At 35.7% G+C, this 23,712-nt stretch overlaps 1 protein-coding gene across 1 annotated transcript in view; it reads right to left on the bottom strand.

Moving 5' to 3' along the window:
- LRP1B (LDL receptor related protein 1B) overlaps positions 1-23,712 on the bottom strand; it is a 641,138-nt gene that overhangs the window by 46,167 nt on the left and 571,259 nt on the right. The window contains exons 67-79 of the mRNA XM_063161579.1: positions 23,521-23,637; positions 18,492-18,598; positions 17,706-17,835; positions 16,613-16,719; positions 15,476-15,608; positions 12,552-12,674; positions 11,973-12,095; positions 11,153-11,290; positions 10,506-10,640; positions 9,723-9,842; positions 8,350-8,591; positions 2,557-2,780; positions 1,684-1,790 (exon numbers count right to left, since the gene is read on the bottom strand). Of these exons, the coding sequence (XP_063017649.1) occupies positions 1,684-1,790; positions 2,557-2,780; positions 8,350-8,591; positions 9,723-9,842; positions 10,506-10,640; positions 11,153-11,290; positions 11,973-12,095; positions 12,552-12,674; positions 15,476-15,608; positions 16,613-16,719; positions 17,706-17,835; positions 18,492-18,598; positions 23,521-23,637 (1,806 nt within the window). The remainder of the gene's footprint in view (positions 1-1,683; positions 1,791-2,556; positions 2,781-8,349; positions 8,592-9,722; positions 9,843-10,505; positions 10,641-11,152; positions 11,291-11,972; positions 12,096-12,551; positions 12,675-15,475; positions 15,609-16,612; positions 16,720-17,705; positions 17,836-18,491; positions 18,599-23,520; positions 23,638-23,712) is intronic.

Genomic DNA, 23,712 nt, shown 5'->3' with positions numbered 1-23,712 from the left:
AGTTCAAAAAGGAACATAAAAACCGAAAAAAATTAGTATTTTTCTATAACGCTACATTTTTATGTCATTCATATTCTCATGTACACAAAATATTGTGGCAATGAAAAGACTTGACTGGAAAACAAAGAGAATAAAATATAACAGCTCCCGCTGAAACCTTCCCCTTGGGGAAACCATGGTTTTTTACTTTCTTTACCTTACTCTGCCCAAGGTCAGCTCCTTTTCTAACCCATTCTCCTAGAGACAGAAATACCAGGTGGGAATTAAATATAGAGTCAACTCCTCTAACCTGTTCTCCCAACCAAAATCTAATATGCCAATTGCACCAGTGTGATCCTGTGTTAAAAACAAGGCATTCAGAATTCATGGAGTCTTTGCACCCTGTTTCCACACATATTTAATTCTGTTCTCATTTTTACCACCAAGACTTCCCATGTAGTCTTGCAGAATTAAAAATCAGATTATTTTAACTCCATTACTTCTGCAAGACTTAAACAGCAATATTGGAAGATATATAGCTATATATTTTTATATATATTTTCATCTTTATATGAAAAGAAAACAAAAGAGAATAAAAGATCAATGGCATTATAAATACCCAGCCCCTAGGCAATAATCAAATAGTTAAATCAAGTAGTCCATGCTTCACAGAGGAAGATTAAATGGTTAATATGCCATTTTAGGTCATGTCAAACACTTCAGCCTGAAGAAAATATTGAAGCCATAAAATAATTTCATTCTGAGCTTTTGAAGTTGCAGCGCATCTTTAATAAGAATGGGGAAAGGTATTTTTCTTCCTATTTATGTAAGTAGGTAAGTCAGAAAAAATACATCAAAAGAAATTATACATAACAGCAAAAATACTCCTCTTAAGGTCATAAATTAATCAGCTGCAGATAGAAGAGAGGAAGTGGAGAAAATCTGACTCACAGACCAATGAAATATGTTTACATTTAAAACTCCATTGTAAAAAACTCTCTTTAAAAGAAACACCGGCATTCAGGGATATGGCTAAAGAGAATAATTTCTGGTAAAAAGCAATCACAATGTGTCATTTCTGTGTGATACATGGGACCTGTAAGGGGCATGCTTTAGAAGCAGTCCCCACTTTCCAGCTTTAAATTATTCTTTGCATTTTAATGAGAAGATTTAAATATAAATTAATACACAACTAGCATTCTCAATGTACTTTCCTGGTATCAGAGATAAAAGTATTTCTATTTGTTTTATACATGCAACACTCCTGTGATAGTCATTTCTAGGAAGTCAAGCCCAAATGTTCAAATTCTCCCTCCCTCTTATTTGAAATAGAAAAGCCATATGTGGTAATAAATTTAAGAACAGTGTAAATAATATCAGTAAAGTCCCATTTGGGAGGGAATATCAAAGGTTTGAACTCTTTCCTTGCATTCCTTCTACATGGGCCTGTGTTAAATATCTGACAAAAATTAAAAACTCCATGAACATCTATTTTCTACTATGAAGTAAAGGAAGAAAACACAGAAGGATGTTACTAAATTATTTTTAGGCAATAAATACAGGAAAATGCCCATTTCTTGGGTGTTTTGTCAGGTTGGTTTTTTTGCTTGTTTGTTGTTGTTGTTTTTGTTTTTTTTTTTTTTTTTAACTGAAATCTTCCTCAGCTAGTGGGTACCAGGTATTTTGGAAAAATGAGTTGTTTACCTGTAGGTCTTTGCAAGTTCTTTTGAACCAGTATCCTTCTCAGAGTACCATCCATAGATGATTCCTCTATGTGGGACCGATCCCCAATAACTGTCCAGTACATCATCCTGAAATATTAAACACAAATTTAATCTGAATGCCAGCACAGAGCCTCCAAACACTTCACTGATACTCAATTTTTGTGAGCCTTTCAACATTCACGGCAGAGTGGAGGTCTTGGGTTACATTTAGGCAAGTTGAGCAGGAAATTAAAGAAACAACTTGGAAAAGTTTACATAATTGCAGACATCATTTTCTTTCCCTTGCTGCATTTTGAAATTTTATTGTAATTACCAAATCAGAGTGGTGTTGAAGGATACATACCGCTTTTTAGGGCTGACAGCAATTAAGCTGAATGCCTGCACAGAGCCTCAAACACTTCACTGATACTCAATTTTTGTGAGCCTTTCAACATTCACGGCAGAGTGGAGGTCTTGGTTTACAGTTAGTTAAGTTGAGCAGGAAATTAAGTGAACAACTTGGAAAAGTTCAGACAATTGCAGAATTTTCTTTCCCTTGCTGCATTTTGCAATTTTATTGGAATTGCCAAATCAGAGTGGTGTTGAAGGATACATACCCCTTTTTGGGATTTACAGCAATTAAGCTGAGTGCCTGCACAGAGCCTCAAACACTTCACTGATACTCAATTTTTGTGAGCCTTTCAACATTCACGGCAGAGTGGAGGTCTTGGTTTACAGTTAGTTAAGTTGAGCAGGAAATTAAAGAAACAACTTGTAAAAGTCCCGACAATTGCAAACATAATTTTCTTTTCCTCGCTGTGTTTTGCAATTTTATTGGAATTACCGAATCAGAGCGGTGCTGAAGGATACATACCCCTTTTTGGGATTGACAGCAATTGCATACGGCTCTCCTGCAATGCTGGTGAGGAGCCTGGTGCAGTTGGGTCCCTTCAGCTGCCCCACATTGATGGAGTACCTGAGGCTGGTCCAGTGAGTTGTGTAGTAGCTGAACCAGTGCATTCTGGAGTGATCAGTCCAGTAAATATTCCCAGCCACCCAGTCCACAGCAATGCCCCGGGGCCTTTTGAACTCTGGACACTAAAAAGAACAGATGGTGCAGTCAGGTTTGTGGAAAGGGCCTTTCACAGCAGCTGCACAGCCATGAATTTGTGTCATTTTTTTTCAGAAACACTGCGTTGGAAAGACTTAAACTGCACCTGCAGGAGTTCTGCTCTGAGGGATCTCTGACACCTCTACTCCATGCAGAAGAAAAAGTTAATCTTTCAAATCTGTTTTCTCAACTTTAAGGCTACCCGCAGTAGGGAAAAGTCACTTTGACATCAACTACTTGAACTATTGGTACTGAAGCAAACAGGTGTTTTGGACTGTAATTTGAAACCAAGGGAAAGGAAGTTTTCAGATTCTGCATCTATTTTATTCCATGGTGTTCCATCCCAAAGCACTCAGTGAAAACAACGTGAACCCACCCTGAGGAGTGGGTAGAGAAGATCACTGCATTTAGAAAACTGCACAAAATTCCCTCTGTATTCATGAATATTCATCTTCACACATAAAGGATGCTTGACTCATTATAACATTAAATTTATCAACTGCAGGATCTCTATCATTAATTTTTTTCCATAATCATTAAGGCTTAGCTCTGAAAAACGGTCCTGAGGACAAGAGTTCATATTGCAAATATGAGATTTATATGAACAACTCTAAAGTTTACTGGAATTCCTGCAGAAATGAGTATTCCCAGTAAAATAGGATTACCCAACTCTTTCTAACTTGAATGCAGTGTATCATAAAACCTCAAGACCAGCATAAGCTATAAATACACATACAGTTGTTTGCCTATTTACTTATAAGTTAAATCAAGTTAAATGATGAAAAAAACCCAGATATTCCTTAAAAAAATGAAGCAATGAAATGCTACTAAGCCACATAACTGAAAACCAGAAAAGAAGATCCTAAAATAACCTGTTTTCCCGTAAGTGTCAGAGTTCCCTAATACCACAAGATATTTGTAAACTATTTTCATCATATTAAAGTTTAAAGTTAAAAGTTTGATTTTCAAAGCTAAAAGTCAAACTCTTAACTTTAAACTTTTAATATTGTACCATAAATATTGTACCATAATTCTTTGATATGAGATGACGACAGTGGTGGCAGATGCTTCCACAAATAACAGAATTTTTCAAGTGTAGCATTTGTATATAACAAACTTTTTTCTTTCTTGCTATCCAAGCAACATTCACAGAAGGGATGTGAATGTTCAAAAAAAAAAAAAAAGGGGTATTTTCAGATAAGACAAACTGTATTTTTAGTCTAAACTCCTACTAATTCTGGGCAATATTCAATCACCTGAGTCAAGAAACCTCTCATACCTGAAGATATCTTTGGATACTACAAGGACTAATGGCTTACCATGCTGGAACCAAATATTATTTTAAAAGGAAAGCAGCTGTCATGGCCAGAAAAACCTCTCACCTTTTCTTTTTTTTTTTGACTGTTCAAGCCACAGTTTACAATAAGACTCTTTTGAGAGCTTGGAAAGACCAAGATGAGAGTTGCCAAGCAGAATAAGAGATGGTTCCCAAAAAAAGGTGGTTCTAGAAGCAGATGAGACATCCTAAAAGGGACATCCTACAAAAATTGGGGAATGAGGGTGGGATTTTGTTGAGAAATACTGATCCTGACTCCTCAACCAGACAGGAAATGTGAAATTTCAGTAATGCTGGGGGGATATTAGAGATCAAATAAAGAAAGAGATGAACAGAAGAAATGTCAAGGAGCCATCTGGTGTAAGAGATTTTAAAAAAAGAGGAAAAAAACCCCATGAGCTGATGCTGTGGCTGTGCAATTTCCAGTTGTGTTCATTAAGCTGCAGCTACTATCATATTTCTGAGCTCTTCTGCATCTTCTCACACTGTCTAGTAAAATTGCTAACTGGAAATGAGCTCTTACCTAATAGCTTATTTGGATTATGTTAATTTCGAAGAATAAGTCTGCATATAAAGTAAGGATGAAAATACAGGAAGAAAATCACATTAATGTTTTCTACAGTGATTTTAGCCCACTTTGATGGTAATTATAATGTACTACAACTTATTAGAAAAACTGAGGTTTGAAAACTAATTGCCTTTCACAGTTTGGAAGTCTCTGCACAGCTACAGACCACGTCAGCTCGATGACTTTTGATGAGATCTGTTGTCTTTTGTAAATTCTGCTTTCAAGGCAAAGAATTAATAAAAAAAAACCAAAAAAACAAAGAAACCCAATGAACTAAAAAAAGAAGCTGCAGTAACAATTTGGATCTGGAAATCTTTCTCATATAATGTCAGATTACAGATTTTCAGCCCCTAAAGTTGAGTTAGACTGAAGAAAATATGTTGCACATGCAGTAGGAACACATCCCTTTGCAATGTTTAACAGGAAGAATAAATGGCAAATCTAATTTGTACCGTAAGCAGTATTTTATCTTATTTCTTTTGCAGATATTTTGGGTAGGGAATTGCTGTGGAACAAAGTAAAGCAATGTTTTATTTTGCCTCTTCATTAAAAAATAATGCATTACCTTATGTTATATTACTAGAACAGTAAAAAGAAATTAAAGACAACAAAATGTTTAGAATTTTGTCCACTGAAACACAACATTTTTGTTGATAGATGAGCATCCCAGTGGGTGCAGTAATTCACCAAACCACCACTGGTATTACATAAAGTAGGATAATTTACAAACCCCCAACCAGCTGATTCCAGAAAGAGTCTTCTAAGTACAAAAACTTCATCCAGACAGAGCTGCAGCTCTAAGATAGAACCATAAATTCCTGTTTTTAAGAGAATGTGGGCTGGAAGCAGTTTGCATTCACAGGTGTGCACTGGGCCCTGGGGCAAATGTTGGGAAACAGGAGTGGGCTCATCTCAAGGGTGGTTGAGGGTCCTTGTGAAGCTCTCAGAACTCTGGGGCTGGAGTAGGATTGCCAATAAACTGACTGGATACATCACAAAATGTCTGCTTTTCTTCCCTTTGGATGGTATAATCATTTTAATGTTCATCTCTTTGTCCTTTCCCATGGAATGAAGCCCTTGAGCTGAAGTGTGGGGCGGCTCCGTGTTCATTGTTCACCTCAGGTACCTCCTGCAGCTCTCCCCAAGGATCAGGCAAACAGCTGCTCCAGATATCACCAATTCCCTCTGAACTCAGCTGGGATGAAACCCTCTTCTGCATCTGTCAATAAACTCTCAAGAGTTGATATTTACTATTTCCTATAATGCTTGAATTTGTACCAGTCTTAAACCCATTTTTCACAGAAAATCAGCAGAGCTACTTAAAGCTATTCTCTGAGGAAGGCTCTTGATATGCTAATTCTGTGGAGCAATTTCGGTTGAGATGGATTTTTGCATTAATGTAATTACCTGAAAATGCAGGTGACTTTGTTCAAGTTTACTGTCCTGATTTACATATCAAAGTCTAGATATAAAAGTTATAATGTAACCTTTGAAAACTTACTCAATAAAAAAAAAACTTGGGTTAAAATTAAGGAATTCTCAAGCCTTTTAAAACCAAATTTCGGTGACAATATTAAAGCAACATTATAAAACCAATTAACCTATTGATCAGCTGCAAATAAGGCAACAATATTTGAATATTAATGAGAAAACGCTGGGAAAATAACTGAATAGTTAAGCACAATAAGAAGCAAATACTTCAAAAATATAACTGAAAAGTGTCCAAGATATATTCAAATAGAGTCTGTATTTGCATTTTCCACATTCAGATTTGTAAAAAAGCTTTGTCTAGCTTGGGCCAAGCATTGCCACAAGGACCTACCTGCACTGAAGAGACAGGGGAACATGGGGTGTAAAAAAACCATCATTTTTTCAATGTCTTTGAACAGAAAAGGAAGTGACTAAGAGATATTCTCAGATAACAGTGAAAAAGGATAAAAAAACCTGAATACTATTTCAGTATGTTAGAAAAATACTAATTAAGAATATTTTATCTCTATTAGTTTAAACAGGGAGAAAGTGACAAATGAGGTGTGAAAATTTCAGTCCCTGGACTGAAAGATTTGAAGATTTAGATTATGAAGATTTCTGAAGGAAATTTATGCTCCATTTTATGGGCCTCTAAGAAAGTATTCAATCTATTAGAGAGGCTGCAGGTCAGCAAACTGCTCTTGCTGCAAAATGCACCTGCAGATTACCCCCCAAATATAAAATAAATGAATGAATAACAACACCACCTTCTCAACACTAACCTCACAAGGTTTTACACTTTCATCATTTTCTAATTAATAACTCAATACAGAGATCTGTTTATCAGGATCTTTTAAACAGAAACGTACACCACATAGTTAAATGAGAAAAACTCCACAGTAGAATTACTCCACGTCCTCAATACAGGTATCCTGCTGCAAAACTCAAATGACAGAGCTGACCTGTTAGAGATCCTAGGCATTATTTTGTATTTCAGGTCTACTTTCCATACACTTTCTCTGAACAAAACCAAGACACCTCTGCTGGGCAGGCGGAGGTGCTGCTTTCAAACCACTCTTACCAAGATGCAGTACCAGATTCCAGGCATCCTCAGGGTCCACTGGTGCCTCCAGCAGGAGGGTTTTGCCCTGCTGGTGTCAGAGGTCAGGAATGTCACTCATTTGGAGAGGAAATATCCTTGGGTGAATGTACTCAGAAGTGGTTTAGAGGTTTATGAATTATAGATGAAAGATCGGGCTACTGTTGCTACTCCTGTTTATTGTGGGTGTATAAAAGCAGGCATGGGATGGGAGGGCATCACTGTCACCTCTCCTAAGTTTAAGGAAATGTGAAAAAGCCAGACAGGTGCTTTTTCTAACAAGTAAAAAATTAAAAACTCTACTCTGCTGTCAAATTCAATGAAGACTAAAAATCCCAAAATCTAAATTTGCAGCATTATAGAAACACCAATGTAGAGACCACACAGTTATTCTCATATTATTCTCAATTATTCTCATATATTCTCAGTTCAGCAATATCTCTTCCTAGAGAATTTTGTAGAAATATTTTAAGCAAAATGAGAAACAACATACATTTATTTTATTTTCAAGTAAAGACCACTTAAAATTACCCAATTTTATGAAAATCCACATTTCTGTTGCGAAGTCCAAACCTACATTTATGCTTATTCAAAATAAAATAACATGCAGTTCAACAAAAATGGAAATAACTTGTTCTAACATTTCAATATAGGTAATAACTTTGCCAATATTATTGTTTATATGATCACTGTAGAAATTAAGCTTGTGTTTAATCTCCTTTTCTGTCTTCCCAAGACTTGAAATTCATGGCTTTCTTCTTCTATATATTACATTCTTCCCTCTTCTCTGTTGCAATAAAAAATCTTGATGGTATACAGCCTTCCCAATGTTCTAATATAATGTTTACTTCTCTGCAGGAAAGTTTTTTAAATCCTACAATTGTGTTGTCTTGGAGACTCTACCAAATCTGTCAGAGTCTTGAACAGAAAAGCTTTAGGAGCCATATATATCACTGAAATAAAATCATTCTCAGATAGACATTTTAATTTACTGAATCAGCCCATGCTATTACAGAAGAGTCAGAATAGAAAAATAAATTGAATTAAATTTGTGTGATTCAATCTTTGATTTTGATCACTTACTATCAAGCCACTGTTACTCTGCCTCCTCTCTCTGTCGTGAAGTTTTCTGTAGAAAATCCCTCCTGGATTAAACTGAGTGCTCCAAACAATCATATCCCCTTGAAAATATGCATCCATTCCAGTTATCCTTGAATTGTGTTCAATATGTGATATTTGCTGATGAGCACCACTGTAGTTGAATGGATATGCAAAACCCAGGATGTCAGTGTCATTAGCAACATAGAGAACTTGATCTTCAGAGCCTAGGGATTATTATAATGAAACAAAAATAAGGTAAATGTCAACTAATGCAAAAAAATCAGTGTGCTTTACTCAAGTAGCTTTTTGGTGCTCAGCTGACAGAATTTCTAAGGTTAAAATTATTTTCTGGTTGTTGGAGACTGCAGAAATACCTACACTCTGGGCAGTAAATGCAACTCCTGATATTCTGATATCAACATATCAACTTCAGCGCTCTCCAAGCACACAGGGAGACACCCAGGACTATATTTCAATGTGTATGTAATATAAGAATTTGAATATTTTTAAAACGTATACAAAAATACAGGATATTATGCATTCAGCCCATATGAATTCCATATTTTTAAAGCATGTTGACTTTTGAGGGACATAAATGTATATATTAAAGGAACACAGAGCTGTCAATGAACATGTTTTTAAATTGCTCTACTGGAAATTAGAATTGGAATGATTTTATCTTTAGTTAAAGCTGTAAAGTTTTGACTGCAACAGAACCTTGTGTCTTACATCTCATTTCAGATAGTCAGATACCATCTTGATCCAGATGTTGTAAAGTATGTTATTCACAAGAAAATGTTCTCTAATATCAATACATTGAGTGTTGAGAAAGTTAAAATCTGCCTGATAATTTAGAATGTATTTGGATAATTTTTATTTCTCCATTCATATCTCATTTATCCATAGAGAATCAATTTAAAATGTCACACTATGAGTATGAAATACCAAACATCATTTGTTCCCTTCCTCCTGATAAATGCAAGAAAAAGGAGGAGGTTGGTTAAAGCAAATATCAGTGAGGAAAAAGGAAGCATGAACTGTATTACAATGGAAATGAAGCTTGTGGAAAATTCAGATTTGGGATAATGATTCCCAGGTTTTTAAATTATAAGCTCTCAGAATTGTGTCTGTGTTCCTATAATAACAAACCATTATCTTCCATTAGTAACCCTATTTGTTCTCATGTCATAATCTGATTTCTTAAATAACAGGCAATGATGCCAAACCCTGAGAGAGTCCATGTTATGTGTGTTACTAACGACCCATTAATATGATCTTCCCATGGCAAATTTGCTTCAAAAATATGGACAATCTATATAAAAAATGACAGCACTGTCCATTTTGATATTTCTTACCTTTTGCTATGCAACTGTTGTTCCTCTCCTTATAATTTTTCTCACACTCACATCTGTAAGAGCCCTTTAAATTATGGCAGTGTTGGGAGCAGGTACCAAATACCATGCACTCATTGATATCTATGAAGAAAAAATTGTAATTTATATCTATAGTGTAATAAACTATTATTTTACTTGTTCATATAATCATGGAACAAAGCAGATGAACAAAGGGAACTCATAAACATTTTCCTGCTGACCAGTGTGGAATCATACATATTAAGACTACATTTTCTAAGAAATTTAACTTTCTATCTCTTCACTTTGATTTCAATTTTGTATTATGCATCTTCATTATTTTATGCATCTCAAAATATCCTCATATGCCAACTTCAACCAATGTTAAATAATCTATTAGACCTTAAAAATCCATTTATTACTTAAATTATTTAATAACCTGACTTGAAACTTTTGACATTCTTAACAACTTATGTTCAATTAGTGGTTCTTAACAACTAATGTTAAATCTTTGATAACCTCTCCAGGTAAAATGTATGAATCTATATTTAGTAAATACTTTTTGGTGTTTAGTTTTGTTTGTTGTTGATTGTTTGGGGGGTTTTTTGTTTGTTTTGTTCTTTTTTTAAAATTTTTTCTAATTTCTTAATGCCCTAGCTATCAAACAGCTTTTACCCTGTGGAAATAAACCAAGCAAACATGATATGTATCTGCTTCTCCAGCACAGAAAATTAAGTACAGAACTGACTTTTAAAACTTTACAAGAGAAGATGAAAATGTCTGTACCTTCACATTGTCTATTCCTCCTGTTCCTCTGAAATCCAGGTTTACACTGACACAAAAGGGATGATTTTGTTTGATTACAGAATGCATCATCTCCACAAGGATTCACATTATCTTCACATGTATATTCAGCGACGCCTAAACGTAAACAAAATGTCTAAAAAATCCCTGATAGATTTGTTTAAAGTGTTAAAAATTATACCTAAAGTGACAACAGCAAATAACAAATTCATCCTTCTGTTTAAAGAGCATCAGGTGAATTTTTAACAAATAAATGACATTACAGTGTTTATCTACATCTGCAAAATTTAATGTATTACATTTTATGCAATGACAGTATTTAACAGATACATTTCCCATCAAGAATTCTATACTACAATTTTTCTTGTTGCAAATATGTAACAATGCAATCAACTTGTACTTAAATTTTGAAAAGAACTCGTAACTACACCAAAAATCCTCTACAACTTGAATTGCTATCAAATTTGCCTTGCTCTTGTGGTACAGAATTCCATCCATTTTTAACTAGAAGAAGTAACTACGTTAAACTGAGTTCTGTATTGTTCAATAGGTCTTGCACAGATGAATGTCTTCGTTAATTGTTTCTTCTCTGCTAAATCAAGAGAACAGATCTTGCCAGGCCAACTCACTTATTTTGCAGTCTTGCTCATCTGAGCCATCTCCACAGTCATCAAACCAGTCACACTGCAGCTCCATGGGAATGCACTTCTTGTCATTGCAAGCAAACTCATCTTTTCTACACGGTCTGGCTTTGTATGTGATTTTATCTACATAATTACAGATTAATAAGAGAAAAAATAAATCAGTATTTAGGATTCTCAGGTTACTTCAGACACATACAAATGGGAAGGACCACCAAGCATTAAGCAACTGGAATTTATTTCAGTTTCTTTCGGTTTTCTTTCTGTTTCAAATTCTGATCTGCTAAACTGCAGTTTAAGCCTTACTGAAGGACAAGCATGTGATAGATGAGTAATGCAATGGTTGAATCTCACAATTAATGGTCAAATATCATGTTTATAGGTTAAGAAAAGTTTATAGATTTATAGTTATGTTGTACTCCATCGGGTGTTTATCAAGGGACAATGGGACATCTGGGAGGGCTGGCTTGTCACTATGGAACATCTGACCTCCAGTCAGGATTTGAGGAAGAGATCTCCACCACTGGACAGTGAGGAAGGACAGAACTTTGCGTGGGGTTAAAGGGTTAAAAAGGCAAAACCTCCATTGTGAGGGAGCTGAGCACACAGCAGGGAAAATTTTGCTCCCAGCACCGTAACCTTTTTTCTTCATTCAGTCTTCTGTTGTATTTTTGATAGGGTTTAATAACCCTTCCCATGAAGTGTCTGAAAAGTGAGCAGCCATTTCTCACGAGCAGATCTGTGTTACAAAGTTTGCCTTTGAGGTGCTTTCTGTGATCTGAATGCCTTGCAAGGTGATATCACCCACCACAGTGATCCTCGTCCGAGTTATCGCCACAGTCGTCGACCTCGTTGCAAATCTGCTCAGGCCGCAGACAAACCCTGTTGTTCCTACATCTGTAGGGCCTCGTTGGAGGGCAGGGAAACTTCACTGCACAGCAAAGAAAACAAGCAGCTGTTACCCGGCTATTAATCCTTTTTTAATGACACATCAAAGCCAGATATGTGTTGGCACTCTAAGTTCTTCATTTAGAGATTTTGCGTCATGAGGGTGATTTATGGCCTTTTTTCAGAACTAGTAAGTATGGCAGAAAAACAGCAAAAGAAGGATGAAGTGTGATCATGCTCAATATTACATCATACAAGTGATTTTTTCCTCCCACTGTGGGTGTCCTAAAGAAAAGTTTCATTTCTCAAAAATAGCAAATATCAAATATCTGAAATTACATGACAAGCAATAACAAAAGAAAACTATATCCCCACATTTCAAGCTTATCTTCTAAAAGCAAAACAAAATTTAAGACACATGTGCCTTTATATATTTCTGTGTCTTAAATGTCATTCTTGCTTTATTATACAAAAAACTCTGAAAAATATAATGCCATACCACACATTTCAGCAACTTCATCAGAGTTATCCCCACAATCATCCTCGCCATCACAAACCCAAAAATGTAGCTTGCAGAGGGAATTGTTGCACAAAAATTCATCAGCTCTACATATATTTCCCCCTGGGAAGATGAACAGAAAAGAAAAATAAAAGGCAGGAAAGATGAAAGAAAGTCAGTTTTTTATAAAACCACTAGAATCACTTATCACATACTATATGCAGAGAGTAACCAGGTAGCATAAATAAATTTACAGATCCCAGAGGAACAGGCGGGAGAGGCAGAGGAATTCTCATTCAAAAATCTCTTCCCTGACCAAACAGCTCATGTTCTCAAGGTCCAGCCATGTGGGCACAGAACAGATAAAATAAAGTGACCTCTGACACGATCTTCCTTTCTGTACCTTCTAAAATGACTCATCAGGATGTTTACTGAACACAGGAAGCAGCAAGAATAAAATCTTCCATGTGTTCTGAATCATCTAACAAAAAGGAACATAGGGTAAGGGAAAATGGTTGAGGGCAGAGTGCTCCCAGGCTTTAAAAATTATTTCAAGGTGGATTCAGTTGTAATGTGTGTTGTCATAAGAAAGAATTTCTTTCTCAATTACGACTACGTTTTATCACTACCAATCAACAAAGTTATGGAAAGTTCCTGCAATTAATTTCCTATAAAACACATTTTTTTGGTAACTGGATTTTCAGTTTCCTGGGAGGAATGGGGTATATAAAATAAATAAAGCTGTGTAACTGCAGAGAAGGAAACAATGAAATTTTATAGGATAATGCCAAAACTCTCACTGTGGCTTACCTCAATGCATTACACCCACTCTAAAGCTGGATCAGGCTTCAGTGGCTTTTTACTCATTCATTCACTGCCCTGTTCACACCTCATTAAAATCAACAGAATTCTTTCTTTTGCTATAAAGGTTCAGAATGGCTGAACTTTTTCCCCCCCAAAAGCTAATTTCCATGAAATGCTCATTGCATAAAAGGATGCTCCAACTCTCACACTATGCTACCAGGTATAATTCACTCCCATGGCAAACATAACTTATCAACATTAACAGAAATATCCTGTATAATTATCCAAGGAAAATATATAAAATTCAAGTACTCTTCATGATGAAAGGTATGAATGCAAATAATAGTGTGTGCAATCACAAGGTAACCATCACTCTAGTTGTTTAATAAGATTGAAGGGAGTTATTTTTGTAAACATGCACAGTGGGCCACAGATAAATATTATGGATATTATTTAAGAACGCTGTAGAATAAAACTCCATTTGTGTTTGCTGTATTTCCAAAGATGAAAAAATTAGTTATCAGTGAGATAAACTGGCATTTCTTTCATGTGATTGCTCTGCCTGTCATAATTCCTTTATAAAATAGATTTCTGCAACAGAATCATAATTGTGACATAAATACAAAGTATGATAGCAATAACCAACTAGGAATAGGCTTCTTATTGTATTGTAAGCAATTTGCAGTTCACAGAAGCTCCATTATGCTACCCAAAGAATAATGTGGGCATCAGATAAAATAAGTGTGTTACTATTTACTTCCACTCCATTGGGTTTTAAAGGGATACAGTCCAGATATTTTAAAAGCAGTTTTAAAAATGACTAGATGGTTGTTATTTATTTATTTATTTATTTGACTTTGTTATCTGACTTCTTGTACCTAAACATCTCTGCAATATTCTTCACATTCTTTGAATTTTCTGGTCTGTCTTCCAGACTTAATCATCCCCACATGATGTCCTTTTTTTTCCCCTTTAAGTATTGTGTAATAGACTTAAAACAAGGAAAGGATAATTTACTATGATTGCTTTGTATCAGATTATTATCCCCTATAACTGTACTCCATTATGTTTTGAATTTATGCACAGAACATGTGACTGTAGATGGCTAACCCACAGAACTATCCACTTTAAAGAAAAAGAAAGAAGAAAAATCCAGGAAAAAACCAAGATGACAAATTGCCAACTAAAACTGTTCTTTAGGAAAAAAAAACTCCTTTAATTTGACTTAGAGGAGGGGCTGGTGAGGAATGTGGAGCTCAGGGGCAGCCTAGGCTGCAGTGACCATGGAATGGGGGAGCTCAAATCCCTCAGGGCTGCAAGGAGGGTGCAGAGCAAGCTCCCTGCACTGGGCTCCAGGACAGCACCCTTGGATTTCTCCTGGATGTGCTTGGGAAAGCCCTGGAGGGAAGAGGGGCCCAGGAGAGCCTGGTTGGTATCCAAACATCCCCTCATCCAAGCCCAGGAGTGATGCATCCCAACAAAGAGGAATCAAAGTGCGCCAGAAGGACTCTGGATGAACAAGGTGCTCCTGGGCAAACACAAAAAAGAAGGTGAAGCACTGGCACAGGTTGCCCAGAGATGTCCATCCCTGGCAGCGCCCAAAGCCGGGTTGGATGGGGCTTGGTGCAGCCTGGGATAGCAGAAGGTGTCCCTGCACATGGCAGAGGGCTGGAACTGGATGAATTTAAAGGTCTCTTCCAATCCAAAGTGTTCCGTGATTCGCTGAAATAAACAGAAACCTGGGCTCTTAGGATGACTTATTTAGCAAATGTTCATTATATTGCACAGCTGTGTGATTTATTGGGCATGGCTTTGTAGTTTACTGGGGCCTATAAAGGCTTGAATTAACCAGATTTACTGCTGACTTCCTTGATGAAAAAGAATATGCTTCCAGTAACAACATGACCTTTTCATCACTGGGGAGCGAAACAGAAAGGAGGAACAAGTCATAAACAATCTAAGTTTTGCTTATTCCTGCAGATCACTTGTTAAGCTGCTGTACTTTGTCAGGAGAGTTCACAGAACTTTCCTTTCTCCACTCATTTTGGCCAGGGTACCACTAACTTGCAACGTGTGCGTTCATAAAGCCCAATAACCATTTTTAGAGAGGTGTCTCTTGCCTTGGTCACAGTTTTCCTCATCGCTGCCATCCACACAGTCATGGATGCCGTCACAGAGCCATCGCACCGGGATGCAGTAGGCCTTGTTCCTGCAGCGGAACTGATCCTCCTTGCACTCGGACACGCAGTCCATCTGTGGGAACACACACATCAGCTCTGGACTCATCAGCGGGAGCAACAACAACCTGTCCACGCTGCCAGGAGGGAGCAGGCCCTGATGGAAACCACCCCAGAACCACGCCTGGGGTTGACTTTGAGAAGTCAACCAAAACCGGTCCACAGAGCACAGAAATGTACAACCATGGGCCTGAGTTACCTGACAGCACTCAAAGGATGCAAGAAAACCCTATTTGCCCTTTCAATTATTTTGAGACGGTGAAAAATGCATGTATTTTATGATTGGCTTTTCGCAAATATTAAAATTAATATTGTATGTGTTGTGTTAGAAAGTAATGCTCTATTAATTCTCTTAAGTAGTGTGTTAAATATAGTTTTAAGTTATAAAAAAATGTTAAAATAGAAACATCCTATGCCATGTAGGATACTTTTTTTTAAAGAAAGGACTCGCAGCGAGATAGCAGCCACAGGACACCTTAATCTTTCAGAGAAAAAGAATTTATTGCTCCATTATCAGGAGAAATGAACTTCCCGCCTTGGAGGCGCTCTCAGGATTCAGAGGAAGAAGTTGAGGATGACCAGACAGAATCCTGTATTTAAATGGAATTTATGCATCATGTATGAAGTGCATGAATATGCTACAGGCTGTTGCTTTTAAGGGTTAATCCTTTGTTACCGTGGATCCTTTTTGGGGCTCATGCTGCCCAGAAAAAGGTACCCACACATCCATAACTCTTTGTTTCTATTGTCCCATATTGCCCTAATTCAATTTGTCCAAATGTTTATTATTCTAATTGTATTACTATTTTTATAACCATTTTATTACTGTTAAACTTTTAAAATTTTGAAAACAAGTGATTGGTGTTTTTCACAGAGATCTAAAAAATTTCCAAAAACAAAAGCAAACTAAACAAAATATCCCACCCCCCCCCCCCCCAAAAAAAAAAAAAAAACAAAAAAAAAAAACAACCAAAACCAAGTAACCCAGGAAAAAGAAATCACCAGAAATGTGTCAGGTACCTCATCAGATCCATCAGCACAGTCCAAGTCCCCGTTGCATTTCAGGGATGCTGAAATGCAGCCTCCACTTGCACACACGTATTCACTTGAAGAGCAGGTTGGAGATGCTGGTTACAAACACATATTTTAGCATTAAGAAAAAGACAATTCATGAATAAATTGATTTTTAATTTAAAGTTTCCCTCTGGTTAATAGTGAGCCAACTGGTGCCTAAGCACTTTTGTAAACTACAATAAAATATTTGACAAATCTGAATTGTGTAATCTTAAATAAATTATATAATGATAGTGAAACGGTATTTGTGTTTTTCCACTTAGAAATTTAATTTTGTTTTCTCCTTATGCTTGGTAACAAAGGCAACTACAAAAATGCATATATTCATAGAATGAGCATATTTTAAAAATTGCATTCCTTAAAATGGGCTTAGAGTTTAGCTAATGTAGCTAGTTTATAATTGCATAAGCTAAATTTTTTAGGAAACCATCTCACTGGAAAGTATACATTATTACAATTAAAATGCATAAATATTAAGCAGGATATTTTAAAATAAAGGTGGATATTTTTTGTTGCACTGTAAATCAGGAGAGTTTTGTCATAGATTTTTATCAGTTACATCTAGGTTAAAAAAAAAAAATTAGGCAAGTTCCTGCACTGTATTTTGCAAGAAAGCAAAAATAAAATAAAATAAAAATAACAATAATTTAGTAGAAAACAATCTTTGCATAAGGACTATTAAGCTTTGACTGAAGACCACAAAGCAAAACATTTCAGGACATGCCAAGATTTCCTGATGTTTTCAGAGCAGAATTTTATATGTTGAGTATTTATTATCAAATTACAATTCAAAATAATTAATTAAATACCTATGCTCCAACAAACTTCACAGTGCAGAGCTGTTCATAAGAAGGGTTTTCAAAACACCAGCAGGAAGACACAATGATGCAAACTCAGAAGGTGAAATATTTCAGGTTTTTTTTGTACTCTCACGCTGCAACTAGTGCCCAAGAAATCATGATTTGATGATTTATAGTCTTCCTTTACTCTGATCCATTCCTGGCTTCATTTTATAATTCAGAATTACTTAGAACGATACCTGGTTCACAATTTTTCTCATCATCCCCAAGTTTGCAGTCCTCGTGTCCGTCACATTTCCATTTTGCTGAGATGCACTGGCCATTGGAGCACTGGAACTGATCCCTAGAACAGCCTGTTTCACAATACCTCTGGTACCAAAGAAACAACCAATAAACAAGATCAAGAGTTTAATATAAACATTGGTAAATATGCAGCTGGTGGCAGAAGCTACAGCCCATAATCCTCCATGTTATAAAATAGGTAGCAATTAAAGTCTTGTGAAATGAAATATATTTGTGGATACGATTCAAAATGGTGGGTCACATGCTCTAAATAGCTGGAAACACCTGAGTTCTAGTATTGACAGGAAAAGAGAAGGGAAAAAAAGTAAAAAGAAAAAAAAGAAGAGAAAACCAGTAAATTATTATCCAGTGAGCTTCTGACACTCAACAGTTTTCACTCTTACCTCAAAAAAATCTCTCAAACCAAACCAGTGCTGTGTGTAAAAAGAATGGTTTCCCAGTCAGGACAAAAAGTATTAATATGATGGGAAGAGGTTTTAGATCACTGCTGGGACAAGAAAATGCAGAATACTCTTCAATTTTACTGATTTGTTTGTATGTTCTCTTTTAGCATAATTATATCAATATGTTTGGTTTTAATTTAGTAATGATATTTGCATACAGGGATTCTTGTGCATAGCTCCCACTGCTGCCTTTTAGAAAATTTCTATGCAGGAATCTATTCTCCAACAACTTAAAACTACTAATTCCCTAAAGAATTCCTTTTTCTGGAAGATGCCTACCTCATCTGAGCCATCTGCACAGTCGTAGTCTCCATCACACCAGAATCTTGCTGAAACACAATCTCCATTTGCACAAGGAAAGTCTTTCAAAGTGCATGTTTGAGGCTCTGAAGAAAGAAAGAAAAAACAGTAGGTTTATCAGCACTTCCTTTAAATCAATCAATAGAAATAATATCAATCTCCCCAATCAATAGATATAAATAAATATAAATACCCCCCCAAAGAATAAATATTAAAAACTCAATTACCTTGCAAATGATAAGGAGTGGTTTTCTGTGGGATTTTATTCCACAACATCTTTTAACTAAATTTCATTTACATATCGTAAGACAGTAATGAAAATACTTTCATTGCTTTCATACATTTGGGTTCTAGCAGATTTCTTTGCAATAACATGATGTTGAGTATATATATTTTATGAATTTCAACACACGTATGTCATTACAGGGTTTGTGAGATGTGCACCAGAGGCCAGAAATACATTTTGCATGTCAATATCCAATGTAATTAGCGCTAAGCAGGTTTCTGACTTTCCATCACACAGTAGCACATCATTTATCACATAATTTTTTGTGTGTGTGTGCCAAGAGCCAGCTTCCCCCGTGCTCAGCATTCAGGGGAATGGCAAAGAGAACACAAAATTTGGTGCTTCAAATAAAATGAGATTTTTCACTACTGCTGACACAGAAACATTGGCCAGGGGGACCTCTGGGGAAGAGCCCCACAGGAGAACATCATGTGCTGTCCTCCTGAGAATGAGGACCACTCCAAAAGACATTTTTTGGATGCTGGAGCATTAGAATAAAGAAAGGTAGAGAGGTATTGGGGATTTAGGAGAAGTTAAACAAGTCTCTATATGCAATTTAGATCTGCCACTCAGAGGGCTTGGGGGGAAAAGGGACTTAAAGGCAAAAAAGGATTATTTGTTGGATTATTTCCACCACAGGAAACAACGCATTATGTAAATTATGTAAAATCAAGAATAAGGATTAATTAGCAAAACCTTTTCAGCAGAGAGATGGAGAACAACAAATTCCAGCGATCGAACCAAAGGAATAAAGGGGCAAAAAAGAAAGAGAAGAGACAGAGCAGACAGCAGGAATGGACATCAATAAATTGAGAAATGCTGAAGGGTCCTTTAGTGAGGTATGGAAGGTGCAAGCATGAATGCTTTGGTAAAATGTGCCACAGTGATAAGAAAAGCAAATACAAAAGTAGAGGCCTCAAAGTGACAAAAATTTGGTAAATACCAGTATGAGAATACACTACACACAAGTTACAAGGATGTAACAAACTTGAGTCCATGTGTTTTGTTTTTTTGTTTGTTTGGTTGGTTGACTTTCCCAGGATTTATAAAAAACAAAAACTGTTCCAGGAAAGGAGCAGTTTTAATCAACTTTTTAACTGACTTTTTTCCACTCTTTAGTTCATAAAAAATACTGAAAAATACTCTGTTTGAAATATTTTAAAAGAAAATTCATTTTTCAGGTAGGAATGAATTTTAATTTTGAAGTTGTAGGAAAGTGATTTTAAAAGCATATCTATAGCAATTGCATCAGTTCTCCAGAAATGTTATATTTCAGCAAATCAAAGGTTGGCATTTATGTGGACTCAGATTATATGCACACTACCTCAAATTTTTTTTCAAAGCTCTAGCAAATCCTTGACATTTGATTCTTTTTGTTTCAAGCCAAGAAGGAGGATTTCACGATATGATAAAATATATAAAGGAAATAATTTTTGGGGAAAGTAATTCACAAGCAAAAAAACCCATTTATCATGTTTCTATATTGATTGGAAAAATACAAGCAAATACTTTTGCTATACTGCTAATAAATTATTTATAAGCAGAGATTTGATACTGGAAAAAAACGTACACAAAGAGCTAAGTACTCAATTCTCTGTTTGCAAGAAATATTTCTTCTGCTGCTGGGATCCAGCTCTGTGATTTACATACGAACACAGAAAAGTACTTTTCCATCAGTGCTCAGATTGTTAGAAAGGAATAATTATTGATACAAAACAGTATTAAAGGAACAAGCTTTAATGGACTTCTGTAAACCCATAAAGGACAGCATTCTTTAGCTTCTGCTTTACCAAAACACTGAAACTCCTTCCCAAAAAAAGCATTTGGGACATAAACTTATCCCAGGACAAAATTAACTAATTTGTTTTCTTGGCAACTTGTAGAAGCAACAAAAGAGCATTAGGAAGAACTTGCAGCAGCACAAATATTTTCATGCTGATTGAATTCATGCCTTGATACAACATTATTGTGTTTGCTTTGCTTCAATGGTTACAGTACCTTACAATTTCTTTAATCAGATTAAATTAAAAAAAATAGTGGTGCTTTCTTTTTAGGTTAGATAGAATAAGATTACTTCCTACGGAATTTTCCTTTATTGGAGTTTCCTTAAAGAGGAAACCCTATTTTTGTGGTAATTTGGTTTCAAAAATACAAATAAACTCTGAAAGCAAATTCTGCCTCCAGACAGATATTACATCATAAGAGTTAAAAATGTATTCTACATTTCTTATTGTGGACTCATCATGTACCAATATCCAAGCTAAAAACTCTTATTTCACAGTGTCCAAATATAGTTAAAAACAACAGACTGTAAGACAAATAATGACAAAAGCTCCTATAAGGAGCTGTATCAGTTATGAAAAAATGCCTGACCTCCACCTGCTTAAAAATCTGAATTAAAAAGAAATATTACAATTAGTTTATCAGTTAGTTACGTATCAGATTTCTTACCCCTGAAAAAGAATCACAAACACTGTTCAGAGGTAAAGTGATAAGCATTTGTTAACCAGGAATTTGGGTCAAACACCACCTGCTCATTGCATGTTAGAAAAACATAACTGCATGGGTGTGAAAAATTATTAGTGCTGTATCATTGTGCCCCATTAAGACTTCATTATGTTATGACCAGAAGAGTGAATTTCTTGCATGTGAAGAAACTACAGAGAAAAGTGTAAATGCTTGAGATGAATTTCTATAATTCAGTGAATTCATTCCTCATTCCTGAGAAACAACTCATTTTCTGATACAGTTCCCTGACAGCCTTTTGTATATTATATTCATGGATGCCGTGAACAATTTACCTCACTGTGCAATGCAACTTATTTTGCCAAATGCTTTTGAAGTTCTAATTTCATATATATTTGTTTCATTACACTTTATTCTGTAAGTGGCTTGATGGTCTATAAAAATTTTATACAACTATTTCAAACAGCTGAACAGTGTTATGTACTGTCCCTGTGCTTCCAAGATTTTGGATTTTAAAACTGTGCCAGCCTAATGCGTTTAATTTAAACAGGAGAATCTATAGCTAGAATTTAAGTATGCATTTGACAAGCAAAAGCAAATTTAAAAAAAACCTAACACCTTTTTTACCTGGGTACTGTCAACTCACTAATTCCATACAGCACAATTACAAATTTCTTTATCTTCAAGTCTAGAGAACAACTAAGAACTGAATGTAAAACTTAGCTATTAATATAGACACAAAGTTGGCTAACATAATATTTTTTTCTTTTTCTTAGAGATTCAGATTATTTCTCTCTCATTATTTGAACTTTTGAATATCACTTTTTAGTATGATGATCTGATCTTTAAGGAAGATAATTATTACTGCTGGGTCATACACATGGCTAATTCCAGATATGATACTCAACATTTATTTTTCAAACAGCAATAACATTTTTGTGGAAGTTTTTGTTTTTTCCTTTTTTTTTCAAATTTTCAACAAACTGCCCAGTCCTGTAGATTAACACTCCCACAGCAAAACTATCACTCTCTATTTGATTTCTCCATGAGAATAAAAACATAAAATAATTTCTTGCCATTTGTAGTACAGAAAACTGACACTAATAATCAATTCCTAAGAAAAATCTCCCACAAAGCTGAGAAAGCTTTTGCGTGCCAACCTCCCTGGGGTTCAACAACAAAAGGCTCTGAGTGATTACTGAGCCACACAACATTTTCCTTTTTTTATGTACCACAGCACTGCTGCTTGCAGTAATAAAACTCACAACACTTTCAAGTGCAGGGAGCAATTACCAGGCAGACAAATCCACTTTAACCTCCCAAGCTGAATGAGACATTCTGTACCTATGGACACCACATCTTGGACTGGAGAAAGGGGCAGCAGCATCCACTCAGCATGAGAATGCCTAATTTATTAATGTTTCTAGCTCATCACCTCAAAGATACTAGATATACACTCATGGTACACAATCAGGAATGTGTATTCAAGATTATGTGCAAGAAAAAGATATTAAATCCGTGCATTTCTGAGTAAAAAGGAAAAAAAAAAAAAACACAGCAAGGCACTTCAGAACAAGTTAGGGAATGTCCCTCTTGAAATATTTTATAAATACCGTAATTATTAGATAAAATAATTACAAATTTTTCATTTCCTCCTGAGACCCAGATGGAAATTAACTCCCTGAAAGTGGTATTACAGAGATTTATTCAGACTTCAGGTTCCTCATGGGTAGGAGAGAGCTGGGTAACTGAGCTACTTTGAATAACCACATCTACTTCTCAATGCAATTAAATGCTAGAGAAATTGACTTCTCAATATGGAACAAGGCAAATCATCTCAAGAATACAATGAATATAACAAGCAGGTAGTGTTTGATCAAAATTCCTTGTTAACAAACGTTCATCACTTCACTTCTGAACAGTGTTTATGATTCTTCTTTAAAGATAAGAAATTTGATACATAACTAACTGAGAAAGGTAAACTAATTGTAATATTTATTTTCAAATCACCAAATTATTGAGCAGTTGGAGGTCAGGCATCTTTTCATAGATACAGCTCTTTACAAGAGTGAAGAAAATTGGAGAATTACAGCAAGGGACATTTTTGGACATTTTCAATTGTGGTCAGCTGATTTTCAGCAGATCAGAGGGTGTTGAATGAAAATACACATGTATTTTATAAAAATTCAAAAGTTTGCTCTTGCACTTTGCCAACCTGACTCTGTTCTAACATGGACCAAGGTAAAAGTTACTTACTACAGTTTTCTTCATCAGAATTATCTCCACAATCATTCTGGCTGTCACATCTCCAGTGATCTGGAATGCAGTTGTTGTTTTTGCACTGGAACTCATGAGGTCCACAAGTTTTTTTATCTGTAATTGAGGTGAATAATATTTACAGCATTGCAAACAAAGAGTCAAAATGGGAAAGACTCCCACTAAATGCAT

Source organism: Melospiza melodia, chromosome 8, assembly GCF_035770615.1.
Source record: "Melospiza melodia melodia isolate bMelMel2 chromosome 8, bMelMel2.pri, whole genome shotgun sequence".
NCBI lineage: Eukaryota > Metazoa > Chordata > Aves > Passeriformes > Passerellidae > Melospiza > Melospiza melodia.
Note: the sequence above shows the minus strand (reverse complement) of the source record. Positions and strands in the feature narration are given on the sequence as shown.